The 18162-nt window shown below is 47.1% G+C and overlaps 4 protein-coding genes and 2 long non-coding RNA genes across 7 annotated transcripts; 2 read left to right on the top strand and 4 right to left on the bottom strand.

The window, feature by feature from the left end:
• The first annotated feature begins 29 nt into the window (after positions 1 to 29).
• On the top strand, positions 30 to 10108 carry LOC136189821 (cell adhesion molecule Dscam1-like). The gene is made up of 23 exons (XM_065977844.1): positions 30 to 230; positions 427 to 888; positions 971 to 1396; positions 1474 to 1944; positions 2001 to 2273; positions 2325 to 2603; positions 2664 to 2939; positions 2992 to 3270; positions 3326 to 3622; positions 3684 to 3968; positions 4021 to 4302; positions 4357 to 4659; positions 4709 to 5023; positions 7641 to 7943; positions 7995 to 8306; positions 8361 to 8584; positions 8638 to 8704; positions 8759 to 8865; positions 8915 to 9128; positions 9184 to 9286; positions 9350 to 9642; positions 9711 to 9722; positions 9780 to 10108. The coding sequence occupies exons 1-23, from the start codon at positions 143 to 145 to the stop codon at positions 9887 to 9889; spliced, it is 5781 nt and encodes a 1926-aa protein (XP_065833916.1). The 5' UTR covers positions 30 to 142; the 3' UTR covers positions 9890 to 10108.
• LOC136189861 (uncharacterized) lies at positions 5180 to 5606 on the bottom strand. The gene is made up of 3 exons (XR_010670461.1): positions 5469 to 5606; positions 5322 to 5410; positions 5180 to 5261 (listed from the first exon to the last, which is right to left on the bottom strand). It is a non-coding gene; the product is annotated as an uncharacterized lncRNA (long non-coding RNA).
• Positions 9919 to 11031, bottom strand: LOC136189856 (ceramide-1-phosphate transfer protein-like). Its single transcript, XM_065977888.1, has 7 exons — positions 10999 to 11031; positions 10835 to 10942; positions 10712 to 10781; positions 10624 to 10658; positions 10399 to 10483; positions 10134 to 10347; positions 9919 to 10082 (listed from the first exon to the last, which is right to left on the bottom strand). Exons 1-7 carry the CDS (start codon positions 11023 to 11025, stop codon positions 10001 to 10003), a joined length of 621 nt encoding a protein of 206 aa, XP_065833960.1. The 5' UTR covers positions 11026 to 11031; the 3' UTR covers positions 9919 to 10000.
• LOC136189866 (uncharacterized) lies at positions 10677 to 12545 on the top strand. Its single transcript, XR_010670467.1, has 3 exons — positions 10677 to 11326; positions 11385 to 11450; positions 11514 to 12545. It is a non-coding gene; the product is annotated as an uncharacterized lncRNA (long non-coding RNA).
• LOC136189829 (cell adhesion molecule Dscam2-like) lies at positions 10998 to 14085 on the bottom strand. 2 transcript variants are annotated; one of them, XM_065977855.1, is made up of 11 exons: positions 13881 to 14085; positions 13503 to 13826; positions 13145 to 13447; positions 12770 to 13081; positions 12485 to 12714; positions 12358 to 12424; positions 12185 to 12291; positions 11909 to 12125; positions 11755 to 11857; positions 11381 to 11697; positions 10998 to 11319 (listed from the first exon to the last, which is right to left on the bottom strand). In XM_065977855.1, exons 1-11 carry the CDS (start codon positions 13996 to 13998, stop codon positions 11096 to 11098), a joined length of 2322 nt encoding a protein of 773 aa, XP_065833927.1. In that variant the 5' UTR covers positions 13999 to 14085; the 3' UTR covers positions 10998 to 11095. The 2 variants fall into 2 exon arrangements, with proteins under 2 accessions (XP_065833927.1, XP_065833926.1); XM_065977854.1 differs by having other exon boundaries at positions 11755 to 12125.
• Positions 14013 to 17800, bottom strand: LOC136190108 (hemicentin-1-like). The gene is made up of 14 exons (XM_065978181.1): positions 17773 to 17800; positions 17255 to 17722; positions 17014 to 17202; positions 16933 to 16980; positions 16603 to 16866; positions 16277 to 16549; positions 15933 to 16217; positions 15584 to 15886; positions 15258 to 15533; positions 14927 to 15208; positions 14573 to 14878; positions 14238 to 14516; positions 14058 to 14186; positions 14013 to 14020 (listed from the first exon to the last, which is right to left on the bottom strand). Exons 1-14 carry the CDS (start codon positions 17798 to 17800, stop codon positions 14013 to 14015), a joined length of 3138 nt encoding a protein of 1045 aa, XP_065834253.1.
• Between the last annotated feature and the right edge of the window lie 362 nt (positions 17801 to 18162).

Genomic DNA, 18162 nt, shown 5'->3' with positions numbered 1-18162 from the left:
AGTTCTTCTCTTCTCTTCTACTACTACTACTACTGTAGTTATTTTGCACAATGTAGCAACCCAAAACGTTGCCGCTTGGCAACTTGGCTTGGCTAGCTGATACGGGCTCCAGCCGTTGAGAGAACTTTTTGTCAGAAGCGAGATGACACGTTCGAATCGGCTCGTGACGATACTGTTCTCAGGAATTCTATGCTTCTTCGGCTTTTCAATTGCCGGCCCGGCAGACTCAGGCACGTTTCTCGCACCAAATCGTCTCTCTGATTCCCCAGTCTAAAAACGCGTTTTCTCGCGACTACGAAATCGTTCGCTCGCTCGCAGCGCACAAAACTCGTTATGACGCCACTACGAGCGAATTAGTGAAAGAATTTATGACTGAATACAAAGCAATGCAGTCGAAATAATTGAAACACGGCCTTCTCTAAATAGATTATTTGATTGACATGTCCCCCACGTCGACTGCGAGCGCTTCGAGCGTATTAGAAAGCGAAGGCGTCTTCTTCATTCCTCAATGGGCGGTGGACCGTATAATGAGCGACGCGTCATTCAACGCCTTCATTTCGAAACGAGAAATGAATCCCTGGTGGCGACTCGATTTCGGTCGACGGGAGTTAATATCGAACGTGGCAATCGCATTCAAACCCGACGATTCGAAGCACGTGACCGACGTGAGAATCGTTCAAATGGCAAATTTGACCGTGTACGTCGACGACAACGCCGACGCGACGACGGGCGCGCACGTCCAATGCAATTCGACGTACACGCCGAAATCCGGCGATCGTCTACTTCGTCTCAAGTGCGACGACCTACTGGGACGCTACGTTCACGTCGTCGTACAGTCGCGAGAAGAAGCCTACCTGGCGCTATCCGAAGTCGTTTTCAACCTGACGGGCAAGTAGAGTTAATTAAAAAACGATAATTAATTAATTATTAATTAATTAATTAATTAAATTTTATTTGTCTCTGTGTACAGAAGCCGGTGCGTTCAATTTACACCGTATGGAGGTAGACGTGCAGCCGTACTACGAACCCGGGCAAAGTCTGACTGATCCACTCGATCGCATTTTCGACGGCTACTATTGGGTATGCGGAACGCCGAACGTGTCGACTATACTCACGTTGGTTCGATTCGATCTGCCGGAAGCGGTTTTCGTTATCGATACGCAAATTTATGTCGAGCTCACGGCATACACGCGAAACTATCAATATTTCATCGGATCGCATCGAACGGCGAGCGTCGATGACAATCGTCGCCTTCTCAACGCTTACTCTTCTACGAGTAGTAGGTATAGCCCTTTTCAAGTGTCCGAACGCCTACTCGGCGACACTGTTTACATTCGAATTCGAAGCTTCATTCCCGAAATTCCGAAAATATGTCAATTTTTTATTCTCAATACTTGTGAGTGTTAACCCTTTCGCTTAGAAAAAAGATTTTACTCATTATTATTATTATTTGCCCTTTCGTTGTTCTTGCAGATTCATATATGGACATTTACGGTCAGGCGAGGGCGACGGCTCTGAACGAACTCGAAGCGTCGAGTATGGCATCGAAGGCTCTCGATCGCAGCAATCAGACGGCTGAACGCGCCTGCTTTCGTTCGTTCAAACGCGCCCGATCTTGGTGGCAAGCCAAGTTCAAAGAACCGCAGAAAATCAGCTATATCATCATTCGTCCGCTTCAGAACGCGACCGCTCTGCGCGAGATGCATGGATTTGCTGTTTACGTGGGAAACTGGACGATTTATTCGGGTAAAGACGACAGGAACGAGCGGTGTCACTTTCCGCCCATGGTCTATCCTCTTTCGTCGGGGCGCCTACGAGCGGAGATACGAGTGACGTGCTTCGGTCAACCGACCGGTACGTTCGTCCACATCGTCGCATCGGATCGATCGACGTCGCCTTCGCCGTCACTATCGCTGTGCGAAGTCGAGTTTTATAACTGCAGTGGTGCGTAGATATTATCATATTATATACAGTATAAGAACGTTTTCTTTTTTGTCTAGGTTTGGATCCGTTTGTGGAGACGAGCCACGATGTCACGGTAGAGAATTTACAAGAGGCGACGCTGACTTGCTCTGCAAGCGGTTGTCCCCCGCCGAGCATCAAATGGATCGGACCCGATGGAGAGACGGTCAACGTTTCGCGTCACGATCAAGACGGACTCAGCGTGACGAGCGCGATCACGGTGCGAGGAAACAGAAAAGAAGAAGGTCAATACACGTGTACGGCATACAACGGCAGAGCGACGAACTCGTCACGACAGTTAGCGCTCTCAGGTTCAAAGCAAAACCTAGAACGAGGTATATATTTGTATATGTTCTTTCTAGTCTATCCTTTGTTCGTCGCGACTCCGACGAGCGTCGGCCGGATTCCCGGCCAAGACGTCTTCTTCAATTGCTCGGCTGGAGGTTATCCGGCTCCTTCGATAACGTGGACGTCGTTGACGGGCGACACTTTTGTCGTCGTCGAGAATTTCACGTCGTCCGGCATTACGACGAGCAGAATCCAAGCCGTCGTGACGAACAGTACGAATGAGCGGGCGACGTTTCTGTGCACGGCGAGAAACGGCCTATATCGAAACGTCTCCGCCGCAGCCGACATGTCAGGTGAATCGTCTCGCATTTTTATTCCGGAACTGATCCGCGAATAACGTTTTCTATTTCCAGCAAAGCCGTTTGTGCGCGTTTGGGGTGCAGTCGGAAAAGTGGGAGACACGCTGAGCTTGTTCTGCAATGCGAGCGGAATCGAAGCCCAGTACATCAAGTGGTACAAAGGCGCAGATCGAATAAGTGGGACGACTTTCTCGGCCACATCGAACGGGGTAGAAAGCACGTTGACGCTCTCCAACGTACAACTCAGCGACGGTTCGGACAACTATTACTGTGAAGCGAGTCGTCCCGGCTATAGCCATACCATCGCATCGGCTCGGGCAACGGTAGGAGGTAAGAAGTCCTATAATATGTATAACGTTCTTTCTGATGCGCTTTTGTTTAGTTCTCGGCGAAGTTTTATCGTTTCTTAGCCAAACTCTCAGTCAGGGCTCGTCGTCTTTGATGATGTGCACTTTTGCCGCCGCTCCGCGTCCGTCGAGCGGGGAGTTGCGACTCGACGACAAAATCTTGACGAATGTCACTCGTCAGACGAATCCGTCGATGAACGAGTGGACCATTTTTCATCCGATCGCGATTGTCACCGTTCGCGACGGAGGCGACTACATTTGCATCGGCAAAATCAGCCCCTCGATCAACACCACCGCCTTCGCAACGATATCAGGTAAAGGGCATATAATTAATAATAATTGACTACGTATCGTCCCAACTGGATTTAGTTTCTTCTGTTCTTTTCGCTCCGCCTCAGTCGACGGCACTCGAAAGTGGCAAAACGAAGATAGTCGCGTGCAGTGCAAGAGGTTTTCCCATACCAATGATTACGTGGCAGAAGACGATGGGAGGTCTATTGACGAACGTCAACGGTAGCGACACCGTCGACGTCGCCAATCGAGAGAAGACCAGTATCGTGACGCTCGTCGGCGACGACGTCAGTCAAGCGGGATCCTATCGATGCATGGCCAAGAGCGCGTCGCCCAGCGACACTCTCAAGACGTCGCCTTATGCAGTCGTAACGGGTAAAGTGAAGAGAGGGCGCCGCGCTGTTTTTATTCGTTAAAAAAACGAGGTGGATTTTAGTTAAGCCCATTCTGACGACACTATCCGTCGATACGTTCGGAATTCGAGGTGAATCGGCATCGTTGGTATGTCGGGCAGCGGCGAATCCAGTCGCCGCAGTTTCGTGGTCATTTCGCGGGAGGCCGTTACGATTCGGCGTCGTCGGCGAGTCGTACGCAGGCGGTCTCTACACGACGAGTACTCTAAGCCTGAGCGCAGTCAACGCTGTAGAACACGGCGGTCACTATACGTGCCGTGGACAGAATAGCGCCGGAGATGGAGAACCGATCTATATTCCACTAAAATGTATAAAACATTGCCCTGTCTCGTTTTTTTTGTATGAGTTGAGGTTTTTTAGTTCGTCCGCGTGTGATGGGCGAGCCGGCGAACAAGGATGTTCCTTACAGTGAAGCACTCTTTCTTACCTGCCAACTGACGGCTTATCCGGCGTCTCAATACACGCCCATTTCGTGGTATCACAATAGCGTACTTCTGTCGTCTTCGTTCGTGGTGGATTGGATTGAGGACGCGAACGACACTGTCATCAATAGCACGCTGACGATAAATGACGTGAACGAAGACGATGGAGGCAATTATACCTGTTTCGACGGATCGTCACCGAGTCCGGCCATTATTTCGAGTAAAAATCGTCGGTTTTTCTGCGAATTTTCCTATTTTGTAATTACTCTTTTAGTCGGAAATCGATTTGTTTTGGATCCGCAGGACGAGACGGCGTTCGAAGGAACGACGGGATCGATGACGTGCCGAATTATTGGCTATCCGCCTGGAAATATAATCTGGCAAAAATCGAGTGACGGCGGCGTCTCGTACGAGAACGTACTCTTGAACGATAGCGTGCAAGTAAACGATGAAATGAGAACGTCAAAGTGGATTTTGAGCAATCTGACGATAAGGAAAGTACAGCGCAGTGACGCGGGTCTCTATCGATGTCACAGTAGGAATATCTCGTCGAGCTCCGCGCTGATGGACGTCCACTGTATCAATATTGACCTGTTGATTTGAATATTATTATTTTTAATATTTAGATGCGCCGTCCATTGTGTCGACGTCGTCCGGAAGTCGCCTCGTCGCTTTGGGATCGTCGTTCAACGTGTCTTGCATCGTCGACGGACGTCCGGTTCCGACGATTGACTTTTATCGTATCGCACTAACGGCTTCTCGGCGTACGAGTAGAATTCAAAGTGACGGCGTCGACTACGAAGTCATGATCTCGTCCGACGGCAAGAAGGCGACGCTGATCGTTTCCAACGCTCTCGTTTCGTACTCTGGCTACTACTTTTGCCGAGTTTTCAGTCGTTACGGCGACAGCGACTCGGATATATTCACCGTTCTCATTGAAGGTTATTTTATTTTTTGTCTCGGTACCTGAGTACCGAGACATAGTTTTCGGGATGTAAAAAATTACTAACGGGCGTACCGGAAAAGTGGTGGGTAGTAGGCTCTCGCGACTGGGTCCCTCAGGTGTCCGATACATTGTAGTTGTGCACCTGGGGATTTGTTAAGGTCCTTCTCTTTTCGTTTCGGAGAAATTTGGGTCTTTTCGTGAAACAGGATGTGACGTCACAGAAGTTTGGAATGCTGCGGTCAGAACGGATGGTGTCATGTTTTTCGGTACACCCGTTGTGACAATGCGCTTACCTTTCGGTTTTTTCAAGGTCGTGCCGATGTGCACTTACCGTTTGCGGCGTTCAGTTTGTTGTTCCGGAGCTTGGGCAAAGTGGTGAAAACTGACATAAGAAATATGTAAGGGATATGTGCCCGTGTCTGTCGGGCTTGGTTAGGTACTGATCGCTCTTCATCATTTAATTCTATACGGGCGAGATGGCGTTGTGTCCGTCGCTGCAGCAGTTGAAGCGACGCTAAGGAGCTCAGCATTGTGACTCGCTGAAATGAGCGATGTGAATGAGGTGCGTGCGGTATTTTGTCTAGACGTGGTAGGGAGGCGTGACGGTATCAATTTGAGATCGATTACCACCACCATTTCTCGTGGGAGCGTGGTGAGTCGCCTAAACACTCACCATGGTACCAGTCAAAATAAGCGAAGCGCCTCTCCACCGTAGTCAAAATACCACGCGCCTCATTTGCCGCTCATTCAGAGTAAGCTAGTCACGCATGCTGTACTGCTTATCATAGCCTCTGCTGCTGCAGAAATGAACGCGCCGGCATCGCCCATGATAGAATTTTTGAGCAACCTGAAGTACCTAACCAACCAAGCCCTCGACAGACACAAAAATCTCTGCCATATACATTATTTCAGTTGCCGCCACTTCGCCCATGCCCTAGAAAGTACCCAATGCTGCAAACGATAAGCGCATAAGAACTGAAAGGTATAGTTCCAAACGTCTGTGACATTTTTGAAAAGAGCGAGACCGGCCCTAACTCTTACATTACAGGAGAAAAGAGTTGGCCAGTCCCTTGTAATTTTTCTGTAATTTATTACAGGAGAGAACAGTTGGCCAGTCCCTTGTAATTTCACTGTAATTTATTACACTAGAGAACAGTTGGCCAGCCCCTTGTAATTTCACTGTAAATTATTACAGGAGAGAACAGTTGGCCAGCCCCTTGTAATTTCACTGTAATTTATTACACTATAGAACAGTTGGCCAGTCCCTTGTAATTTTTCTGTAATTTATTACAGGAGAGAAGAGTTGGCCAGTCCATTGTGATTTTTCTGTAATTTATTACAGGAGAGAACAGTTGGCCAGTCCCTTGTAATTTTCCTGTAATTTATTACACTAGAGAACAGTTGGCCAGTCTCTTGTAATTTTACTGTAATTTATTACAGTAGAGAACAGTTGGCCAGTCCCTTGTAATTTTTCTGTAATTTATTACACTAGAGAACAGTTGGCCAGTCTCTTGTAATTTTCCTGTAATTTATTACAGGAGAGAACAGTTGGCCAGTCCCTTGTAATTTTTTACACTAGAGAACAGTTGGCCAGTCTCTTGTAATTTTCCTGTAATGTATTACAGGAAAGAACAGTTGGCCAGTCCCTTGTAATTTTTCTGTAATTTATTACAGTAGAGAACAGTTGGCCAGTCTCTTGTAATTTTCCTGTAATTTATTACAGGAGAGAACAGTTGGCCAGTCCCTTGTAATTTTTCTGTAATTTATTACAGGAGAGAACAGTTGGCCAGCCCCTTGTAATTTTACTGTAATTTATTACACTAGAGAACAGTTGGCCAGTCCCTTGTAATTTTCCTGTAATTTATTACACTAGAGAACAGTTGGCCAGTCTCTTGTAATTTTCCTGTAATTTATTACAGGAGAGAACAGTTGGCCAGTCCCTTGTAATTTCAATGTAATTTATTACAGGAAAGAACAGTTTGCCAGTCCCTTGTAATTTCAATGTAATTTATTACAGGAGAGAACAGTTGGCCAGTCCCTTGTAATTTTTCTGTAATTTATTACAGGAGAGAACAGTTGGCCAGTCCCTTGTAATTTTTCTGTAATTTATTACATTAGAGAACAGTTGGCCAGCCCCTTGTAATTTCACTGTAATTTATTACACTAGAGAACAGTTGGCCAGTCCCTTGTAATTTTCCTGTAATTTATTACAGGCGAGAACAGTTGGCCAGTCCCTTGTAATTTTCCTGTAATTTATTACAGGAAAGAACAATTGGCCAGTCCGTTGTAGTTTGACTGTAATTTATTACAGGAAAGAACAGTTGGCCAGTCCCTTGTAATTTTTCTGTAATTTATTACACTAGAGAACAGTTGGCCAGTCCCTTGTAATTATTCTGTATGATTGAGGAAGAGAATAATACTTGATCATCGATGATAATATTCATCATCATCACCATCAAGTACCCTTCTCTTTTTTCCTTCACGTTGCACTCTGCTTTATATTTTACTGTTACACCTGCAATTTCATGCAAGACAAACCGAGACATTTTTCCAAACTAAAACTTGTTAATTATTTAAGACGTGCACTCTTGTCTCCACGAATTCTTTCCTAGGTCCGCCTGCAGGAATCGACCCATCTACTGTAACAATCGTCAAAAAGACGACGACGAGCATCGCGTTGAATTGGACGGCACCTTATGACGGCAGCTATCCCATACACAACTATACTCTAAGCTTGAAGCGAGCGGGAACGTCGAGCGGTTATCTCTTCGCCCTCGCCGTGAATAACGCGACGCTCGAGGCGACTATAACCGGCCTACGGGTGTACACGACCTATAGGATTCTCATTATTGCGTCGAACGCAGAAGGAGCGGCACAGGGAACGGTTCCCCTGACAGTGTCAACAGAACCTGGAGGTTTGTTATTGTTATCTAGACGAAGCGGTTTTGAAAAGCGATACGATTCAGTTCCGCTTCCTCCTCGCAATTTTCGAGCCCTCATTTGGAATTCGACGGCAATTTTCGTCGAATGGGATCCGCCGCTTTCCGAATGGACGGGGAGAATTCGATATTATCACGTCTACTACGAAAGTGAAGAGGAAAGCTTCGGATCGCTATCGTATAAGGAATTCGGCCGCAACACGACGTCGGAAGTAGTATCGGAATTGAGACCGTTCGTTCGCTACGTTCTATACGTGCGAGCTGTCAACGAATGGGATGATGGGTCGCAGATAGAAGGACCGAGTAGCAGTACTCTAACGTTGACTACACCCGAGGATGGTAAGTGTGCGACGACGTTTCCCCCCTGCGTTTTCTTTTGACTGTCTCTCCAAGCTCCTGGTCCGCCGCAGAATGTTAGCGGAGAAACTATCGTGAATAGTACGTCGACGTTGAGGGTCGTGTGGAAGGAGCCGGCTTTTCCGAATGGAGTCATTCGAAAGCACACTATTTTTTATAAGGAAAAAAGTGGGGACGTGACTCTGAGCAAGGGAGTCGTCGCCAATCAAATGTCGTCTGTGCTGGACAATCTTGCTCTCTTCACAACGTACGTTATTCAGGTAAGTAGGCTCACATCGCTCGCGTTGACTTGACGCTGCACTCGTTTGGCCAGGTTCAGGCTCATACAATCAAACCGGGTCTACTCAGCGATCCGGTGGAAGGCACGACGGATCAAGGACGTACGTGTACTGTATATATGTTGCGATGATCGTGTGCACATTTATCGTGCGCAGTGCCCAGCGCTCCTCGTCATCTCGCCGTGTCCGAAAATGGTACGAGGAGTGTATCGCTTGCGTGGACAGTGCCCGCCACTCCTCGGGGAATCATCACTCGATACACCGTGAGTGTTCGCACCACCGTACAGCGCTCGCTATAGCCGATTGGTTCAGATTTTTTATTCCGGAAATAAGACGTACATGGGCCAAGGAGGAGAACGTCAATCGCTATTTCTGCAGTCGAGTCTTGTAGTCAGCCCATCGTTTACTGCTTATACTGTGGATAACTTGGCACCGGATACTCGATGGGCTTTTTCGATAGCTGGCAGCACCGTGAGGGGTGTGGGAGATGTAAGTGCGACAGTGTACGGAAAGACGTTATCAGCGGGTATGTCGATGAAATTATGAGCTTTATTTTGTATTTTTATGTATATCGTCTGCAGAACCTTCAGGAATAATTCTACCGCCGGCTAATCCTTCCAAACTAACCACGACAACGGCAGTGGTTACTTTGATCGAACCTTCGCAAGAAAATGGAGAAATAGGGTAGGTATATAAATGACAACGAAACCGAATATTGACGTTTTCTCTTTTTTGGACGTGCGTTAGACACATCGATATCCTCGTCGCAGCAGTGGCGTCCATTTCCGACGTAATCGATTTTAGATCATACCAAGGAAATGCTACGTACTCTGCAAACCTTCCCGTCGGAGCAATTTACGTGGCTGCGAGATTCAGCGCCGGAGACGCGCTTCCCAGCGAATTTGTACTGGGAAGCGGAGAAACGGCAAACGGCTATACTAATGGGCCACTCAAATCCGGTATTGCGTACCAGTATGCGGTGCGTGCTCACAGCGCAGAGAACAGCTCCCTCGTCGCCGTCAGCAACCCGCTTGCAATAAGTAATTCACTATTGAGTTTAGCTCTTTTGGGTCCCCTTTTGTAATTAATTAATTTCTTTTTTGTATAGAAACACCAACTGGTAAAAGATCAGTATTGAGAAAGAGAGCCTCTTTTTTGATATAGTTTGATTGTGCAGGCTGCTCTTATATTCTATTGAGCGCTGCATGCGGTGCGGGTGGACTGCTGGTAGGAATCATCACTGTTGGGTGTCTGTTCTTCTGCCTAACAAGAAACAAGTGGTACTGAACGACGGCGGGTTGGCTCGCTGGAAAATGTAAGTTGCGTAAATAAATAAATACTGTGGAAACGAAATCATAGGTAGTCCGTATACAAACAAGAAGGTTTAAATCAGTAGAATCATGGCAAGGAGTGCAGGTCGAAATCTGTGTAAAGTTTTTCTGTTATCTCGTAGATAGGACGAGCTAGCTCTAGCAGACGCCTATAGAGAAGGCATTAACTATTATTTCTAGAGTCCCATTTCGTCTCCTACTTTAGTTTGGGTTCCACCGTCTCTTTCGTTTCTTTCGCGGACGCGAGTACGTCTTTCGTTTTTGGAACCAAGTAGAGGCCCACTTGAACCGCCTTTCGAATGAGCCATGTGTGGTGGTGGGCGAGCGTCGCTCCGTAAGCCTCGCTTGCCTGCGAAGACAACTTTTCCTCGTCACTGGACTCTTTGAGTTTCTCAAAAAAATGAATAATAAAGTCTACAAAAAATATAAAGAGCGACGAATTATGCGTTTTGAAATTATTTTTACTGAGAGCTCTGTGCAACCGCAGCAAAGTTCTTGAACCAGAGGGAGGTTTACGCGATTTATCAAGCAGCTTCTTCTCTACTTCATACTATACGCAATTTAATTATAAGTCCCATTCGGTAATTAATTAATTAATTAATTAATTAATTGGCTTCTCATTGTCGCTGTACGAAACACCCCCCTTTTCAAGGAGGATCCCATTCGAGATTTAGCTGGGCTGCCGCGTACCTTAATCATTGCCTGAGCTGATCTGTACGGTTCTCCTGTAAATAATTCGTCGACTTTTACGGGACATCTCGGTAAAATCAACGATTACCCGTCGTGTTGAGATGATGACGCAAAATGCCGACCTTCTCGTTGATGTCCGCCGTTACGAACGTCATCGCCTGCACGGAACTATTCGCGAAGACGCCAATTAGCGCGAAACGCGGCTATCTACTCGTCCGAGGAGGCCGAAAAATTTGTTCAGTTCGGAATAGGCGTCGGTGTACTCCTGCAGAAGAATCTCGCCCTCCTCCGTCTTGATACGCTCGAACAGTGCAACGACCTCGTCGAGAAGAAAAGCTTTCGGCAAAGCGAGAGCGTCCAAACGTCGCGATTCACCTGGGAAAGATCGAAAGGGGTCCCCATCGAAGTGTTGTTAATCCGGGTCGTCAGACCACGCGGAAAACGCTACAGAGGGCCATTTTCACCCTGATTTTTACTTGTAGTAACCACGAACGGCGCGAGCTCTTTTCACACAGCAAAGCAGCACAGCAATCGAAATCATACCAAGGAGTGCTCCGCCAGCGCAAGAAGCTGCGCTCACAATAGTATACAAGCAGCGCGGACAGCCTATACATTCAACGTGTGAACACACAAAGCAATACTCTCTCTCTCTTTCTCTCATTGGCTCACCATCGGTTTCTATATCTTTTAGTGTAGCTGCAAGGTAAAGAAGAACTTTAGAGTCATCGAATTAATTTATCTTATTAATTAATTTTACTTAGCGTTTGAGGGTTGCTTGTTGTAAAAAGCGAGTCGTTTGTTGCGCTATAGACGCGCAATCCGTACCGGTACGTCGTACCGGGTCTTAGCGGTGCGTTCGTGTAGCCGTTGACGGTTTCTCCGCGTCCCAGGATAAATTCGGCGGGAAGTGTATCGCGAGATTCGAATGTTGCCGCCACGTAAATCTGCGACGCATTCAGCGCAGAGACATTCACGGCAGCGGCGGAGACGTTCGAAGCCGGAGCGAACGTCGTGAAATCGACGGCATCCGAAGACGAATTCGATTCGACGGCCGCCACGAGCAAATCGATGCGACTACACGTACAATGCGAATCGGGCGCGCGCACTAGTAGACTCTCTTATATTCCATACCCGGTTCTTCCGTTTCCTTCCGACGGCGCGACTAGCGGAAGCGTTGCCGTCGTTTCGGTGAACGTGCACGGATCTGGCGGAGCCGCGACGACGGGCGAAGGCTCTGCATTGGCATCGGGGAAAAATGAATGAGGGGACGCAATTTTCGGCGTACCTGCTTCTAACGTTCTCTCGCTGACTGGCTTACTCGCGTCGCCTATTCCTCCTTCGGAGCTCGCCGCGACGTAAAAGGTCCATAGCGTATTCGGCGTCAAGTCGTCGACGGTATATGTCGTCAGGGGAGGCGATTTCACCACTCGACTCGACCGGACGGAAAACGATTCGCGTTTTCTTCCGTGACCGCTGTACCACTTTCTTCCTCGATAGAAAATCTGGACATTGCGTGAAGAATTTGCTGTCGCGAGGAAGCTTTTCTCTGAAATGTTCTCACCGTGTATTGAATGACGACGCCTCGCGGAATGGCAGGATCTGTCCATTGCAGAGACACGCTTCGTCTTCCGTTGTTTAATACGGTGAGTTGGCGAGGAGCACTTGGTGCTAAAACGGTAAGAAGACCAACTGTGTGTGTGTGTATACAAAGAGAATTGGCTAGTCGTTACGTACGTCCTTGTCCTGTTACTCCCTCCACCGGTTGACTCAACGGGCCTGGTTCAATAGTGTGAGCTTGGATCTGAGAGCAAAGAAATCGATGAAGAAGTCAACCCCCCCTGAATTTATTATATTATGGTACCTGTATCACGTAAGTGGTATAGAGGGTGAGATTTCCTATGATGACGGCCGTTCGATCTCCATTTACCGTTACGTTCAGTTTCTGACTACTTTCTGGAATCTTTTTTCGATAGTAGATCGTGTACTTTCGTATCAATCCGTTGGGATGAATTGGCTGCTTCCACACGACTCGGAGCGTTGACGTGCTGCTTACGATAGTCTCTCCAGTTACATTTTGCGGTTCACAAGGAGCTGAGCAAAAATAATATGATTTTCAAAAGTCCTACACTTGGTGCATCAAACTAACCGTCTTCTAACGTGGTTATAGACATAGTATTTGTAGGAGGCGCCAGAAGCTGGGTGCCGTCTTCCCACTCATTGACAGCTCGCACGTGCAGAGCGTACTTAATGAAAGATCTCAAGCCCGAAATCACATCTGATGTCTTGTCTCTGCCTACAATCGCGTACAACAGCGGTGAAGGTCTTTTACGAACGTCCACATAATAGACTCTGTAGTAACTAATGATTTTATTTTTTTGAGAAGGCGCTGGCTTCCATTCGACGAAAGCGGATGTGGAATTCCAAACGGCGGCCCTGAAATCGCGAGGAGAAGGTGGAACTAAATTTAAGATTTCCACAGGCGATTGATTTTATGACCGACCCATGCATACGACTCACTCACCTCCGGCTTCTGTTCGCACCTTTGCCGGCTCAGTTCCTCGCGCTTGGCCTTTATCATTTTCCGCGACGACAAGAATCGAATACACCGTCAATTCCATGAGATCCGAAATTGTTGTAGCGAATTCCGAGCCATTGACCGTGTCAGCAACTTGATAATCGTCGACAGATCCTTCCTCCTTATAGCTCACGGTGTATTCGAGTATAGCTCTTCCACCGTCGTACGGTTCCGTCCAGTTTATCGCTATACTCGAGTTTGTCTTTCTGACAACGACTATGTCTGCTGGATCGATTGACGACGGAGGACCTGCAATGAAATCAACGCCATGTCAAACACGATACGACAGAATTATTCAAATCACCTTGAATAAAGACGTGAAATAGGCTCGAATTCACGTGGCCATGAGGATTCGACGCTCTGCAGAAATACTCTCCGGAATCCGATGTAGAAGTGTTGTGAATAGTCAGAATGGTTTCTTTTGTCTTTGAAGTGGCTGTTACTCCGTCAGTGTAGTGAACATTGCCACCATGAAGAATTTCCGTTACGTAGGGCAGAGTCCTTGTCGTTCTGTAGAATAACACGGTTGGAATTGGATTTCCTTCGGCGATGCAAAGCAAAGTGAAAGACGATCCAAAATCCATAACGTCATCACCAGAAAAGTTGGCCCTTACCAGAAAGGGAATATCTAATAATCGCATGCATTATGTACAGTGTACTATACGTCCAGTCAATAGCTTACAGTGAACATTAATCTGTGCGGGTAGCGAGAAGAGTTCCTCGTATCTACACCGATACAGACCCGCGTCAAACCGTCTTAATGATGTTATATTCAAAATGCCCAACGTTGACCGTGGCATTTTCACGAATTTAATTAGTAGGCTGCCATTTGAACGCACGCCAACGTATGAAATTCCACGATCAACCGATTTTTGCCACGTAATGTTCCAAGACGGTGGTGGATAACCAGCAATTTGACACGACAGGGTAATTGACGTTCCTTCTAATGCAGTTTCGTGTTGAGGATCCAAAACAACCCCGCGTCCAACTGATAAAAATTAAATTAGAAAAATAGAGATCACTGCGCGAACTGCTTTACTTGTAATGATGGCTAGGCGCGATGAAATTCTGTCTGTTCGACAAGTGTAGTTACCTCCGTCTTGTTCATTGGCATTCGGTATTGTCAGCCTACTGTTGGCGATCGTACCGTTGCCTTCATTGGTTATATTTGTGTCAATCATAGATAACGATAGCGACTGGTTAGAGTCTCTGTACCACCGAATTGGCGATGCCGGATTAGATATCTCGCAAGAAAGCGAAAGCGTTGAGCCATAGGAAATTTCCTGACTGGCTGGATTCATCGTCACATTTGGGTTGTCTAAAGAGTCGATCTTATAAGCATTAGTTAGCGTACCATATTTACGAGTTTCGTACATCTAAAGATAATCTGCGCTGATTGCGAGAAGACATTGCCGTATTGACACCGATATTGTCCAGCGTCCAATCGTCGCATCTCCGTTATATTCAAACGGCTTGCCATTGATCGCAATAGCTTCACAGTATTTACACTTGAAGTGCCGTTTTGCAATCGCAAGTCGACGTATGAAACGCCATTATCGCTAGATTTTTGCCAGATGACGTAAGCCGGCGGTGGATACCCAGAAATTTGGCATGATAGCGAGACCGGCGTTCCTTCAAATACAGTCTGATTTTGAGGATTCAAAACGAACTGGTTTCCGACTAAGCATAAGCAAGGATAGAACAATAAATAACGGCTCAGTTACTTACTGGCAATAACAGCTGGACTAGACGAAACTCCGCCTGTTTGGCAGGTGTAATTGCCGCCGTCGTGTTCGTCGACGCTGCGAATGGTGATCGTACTATTGACAGTTGTTCCGTTTTCTCCGTCGGTCACATTCGTTTCTGCTAATGACTCCGACAGAGACTGATTGTCTCGGTACCAATGAATTGTGATTGAAGCCGGATAAGATGTCACTTGGCAGGTAAGAAAAAGCCTCCCTCCGTAAGGAACCTCTTGACCGACTGGATCCGTCATTACTTGGGGATTGACTAAATCGTCAGCACATATCAGGGGAGAGAAAATTAAACTTTTTAGTACATTTCAGGGTTACGTTGATTGAACTGTTTCCACCGCTGCTATTAGCACTGCACCTGTACACTCCGCCGTCTTTCACCGCATTGACAGACGTCAGATTTAGGGTACTAATTGTGGTCACATTGTCAACGAATGAATTCTGCGCACTTAGCAAAGGAATGCTTCGAAACGTCCACGTAACCGACGGATTAGGGTAGCTGGAGGAACGACACCCTAACTCAATTGATTGACCTCGTTTGGCAGGCACAGTTGGCCGTTCAGTTGTCAAAATCGGTTTTACTACAACGACAGCTTAAGTCACTCGATTGTGTTGGATTTTATCTTTCTACCTGTTAGCAGTACAGCAGAAGACCGTTTTGTGTCAGCGCCAGGGAAGTCATTATTACGCGCCCAGCAAGAGTAGTCTCCAACTTTACTGATGTCGTTTCCCACAATGGTATAGGTGAGCGTCGTTTCTCGTCTCGTTTTGTTATACTCTACATTTCCTGGTATGTCCTCCAAGAAATATTGTCCAAAAGTTCGCGAAAATGCCATAATTGGTCTCGGAAAGCTTGTTGCACGACACAGCATCGTTGTATTTAATCCTTCTTTTAGCACAGCCGGTGACGGAAACAGCGTGAACGCAGCATCAACTAAAACCAGAAATTACCGAATATATATTTTCGATATAAAGCCTACTTCGGAGCAGCGCTGTTGCAGTTACGTTGACCGACAGGCCCATTCTCACAAGGCAGGTGTACTTTCCTCCTTCTAGCACGGTGACGGACGTAATTGGGTAAATTATTGTCCACTGGTTTGTTGAAGAATTTTCTTGAGTCAGATCTGCTACCGTCTTCCCATCACGTTGCAATTCAGCAACGGTGGGTCGCGGAGCGGCGGTAAAATTACACGTAAATGGATCGCCAGGCCTCGATTCGCCGGGACGAAAATTTCGATCGATCATCAAAGTGAAATTCCCAAAAACTAAATTAAATCAATTAATTAAGCCAACGCAGCAAAAAGATTGAAAAATTGAGCCTTACTCCCTACTGTCGCCTCGGTTGCGATTATTGTAAAAGGATAATCTGTGCGACCTGTCTTGCAAAGGTAACTGCTCGAGCCATTGCTCAACTGTGCGTTGGGAAACGTCAGCACGCTTTCAGCAGAATCAGCGGTTGAAGTAAACGCGGTGCTGACGATCTTCAGTGATCCCTTATACCATTCGATAAATAGGTCAGCACTTCCACTTGCATTGCAAACTAGATTCAACGTATCGCCGACTCTTCCGTACGCGTTTCTTACAGCGACTCGGATTTCTAAACAAGCCGTCACAATTAGCAGCTCTAGCTAGAAGCTCGTACGTGCATGCCTGATATGTGAGCTTCGGCTGTAGCATTCCTTCCTAGACCATTACTAGCGGTGCAACGAAAAGTTGCAAAACGAGCGTCGTCTGATGAAATGACGGCGATGGTACTACTCGTCAGCGATGACGCCACGTGATTCAAAATGACAGTAAAACCGTGATCAGTTGGTGATGTCCACGTAATCGACGGAGGAGGATATCCCTTCGCAGAGCAGTTCTGCTTGACGACCTGTCTCGGAGTGGTGATGCTAACGTTCTGTGGAGTCTCCACTAGGAAGGGGTAGACTAAAATCTACATTGTTTCAACAGTCCATAAAGAAAACGACCCGACTTTACCTGAGAGCGTCACCACACTGGAAGAATTGGCTGCTCTTCCGTTGTAGGCTATACACGTATAATTGCCTTCTATTCCATTACCTTGCAATGTAATTGCGCTTGTAACGTTCAGTCCATCCTGGAGGTGACTTGAAGCATTCAAGATCGCTCCACTTTTTCTCCACTCGATGCTTGGAGTGGGGCAACCCCTCGCCGAACAACTCAGCGTTGCCTGCTCGCCAGGATTAATTGCTTTATCCCCGCTCGTTGTCGTGATAGCGCTGTCAGAACCTGTTGTTGATAAACATCAAAAGAATTCCGCTGAAGCCTCTCTGGCGCATACCCTCGCAGTCATAGATCTGAACTTCGCATAGCGATAGAGACGGCGTCGGCAACGTTGACCGATCCGACGCTATGACGTATACGTATTTTCCAACCGGTTGACCAAAGCATGCTACTCGAATCTCGGACAAAGCGATCCCCGACGAGAGAGGATGGACCATTGGCGGCAGACGACACGGCACGTTATCACGTCTCAAACTGGTCGTCTTGTTTCCAACATAGACGGCGAATCCATCCATCTCGCGCAAGGCGCTCGCCTCCGGCAACGGGGTTATGACGACATAGCTGATTTTCTTTGATTCGTTGAACGCCAACCGCCACCAAGATCCTCCTTGTTTGAAAGAGCGATAGCACGCGTGCTCTTCGGTACGACGACTTTTGTCTATTGCTTTCGACGCCAACGACGATGCATCGAGCTCATTCAATGCTGTCGCCGTCGAAGAGCTGTAAATATCAAGAAGAATCGAATCTACAATGTAATTAAGTGTCAGAGAGTATTATAGGAGGAAAGCATCTTACTTTTCTGAAATATCTCAAGCTCACACATGCTGACGTTTGCTTCCGGGTCAATGGTTAGAATTCTCAGAACGAAAGTGTTTGCAAACAGCGGTTTGACTGGTGACGTGAAAAGGGCCACCGCTGTTTTATTTGCCGAAAATTGATTCAGCACCTCATCGTTGTCCTCCACATCGACGGTCCTGTGGGATCCGGCGAAGACTTGATAGTTTCGATTGTAAGCCACGGTTTCCAAATAGGCGCGAAATTGCGAGACGAGAATTGTCGTAGGCAGGTGAATGCGAACCACGTGCGCTTGAGACGACTCGTTCGTTGCACCGCAGCTATAGGGATCGTCGTCGATGATTCGGTTCAAAGGGTTTTGAAAATCCTCGTTTGATCGAAACAGACGAA

The sequence above is a fragment of the Oscarella lobularis genome, chromosome 8 (genome assembly GCF_947507565.1).
Source record: "Oscarella lobularis chromosome 8, ooOscLobu1.1, whole genome shotgun sequence".
Taxonomy (NCBI): domain Eukaryota; kingdom Metazoa; phylum Porifera; class Homoscleromorpha; order Homosclerophorida; family Oscarellidae; genus Oscarella; species Oscarella lobularis.
Note: the sequence above shows the minus strand (reverse complement) of the source record. Positions and strands in the feature narration are given on the sequence as shown.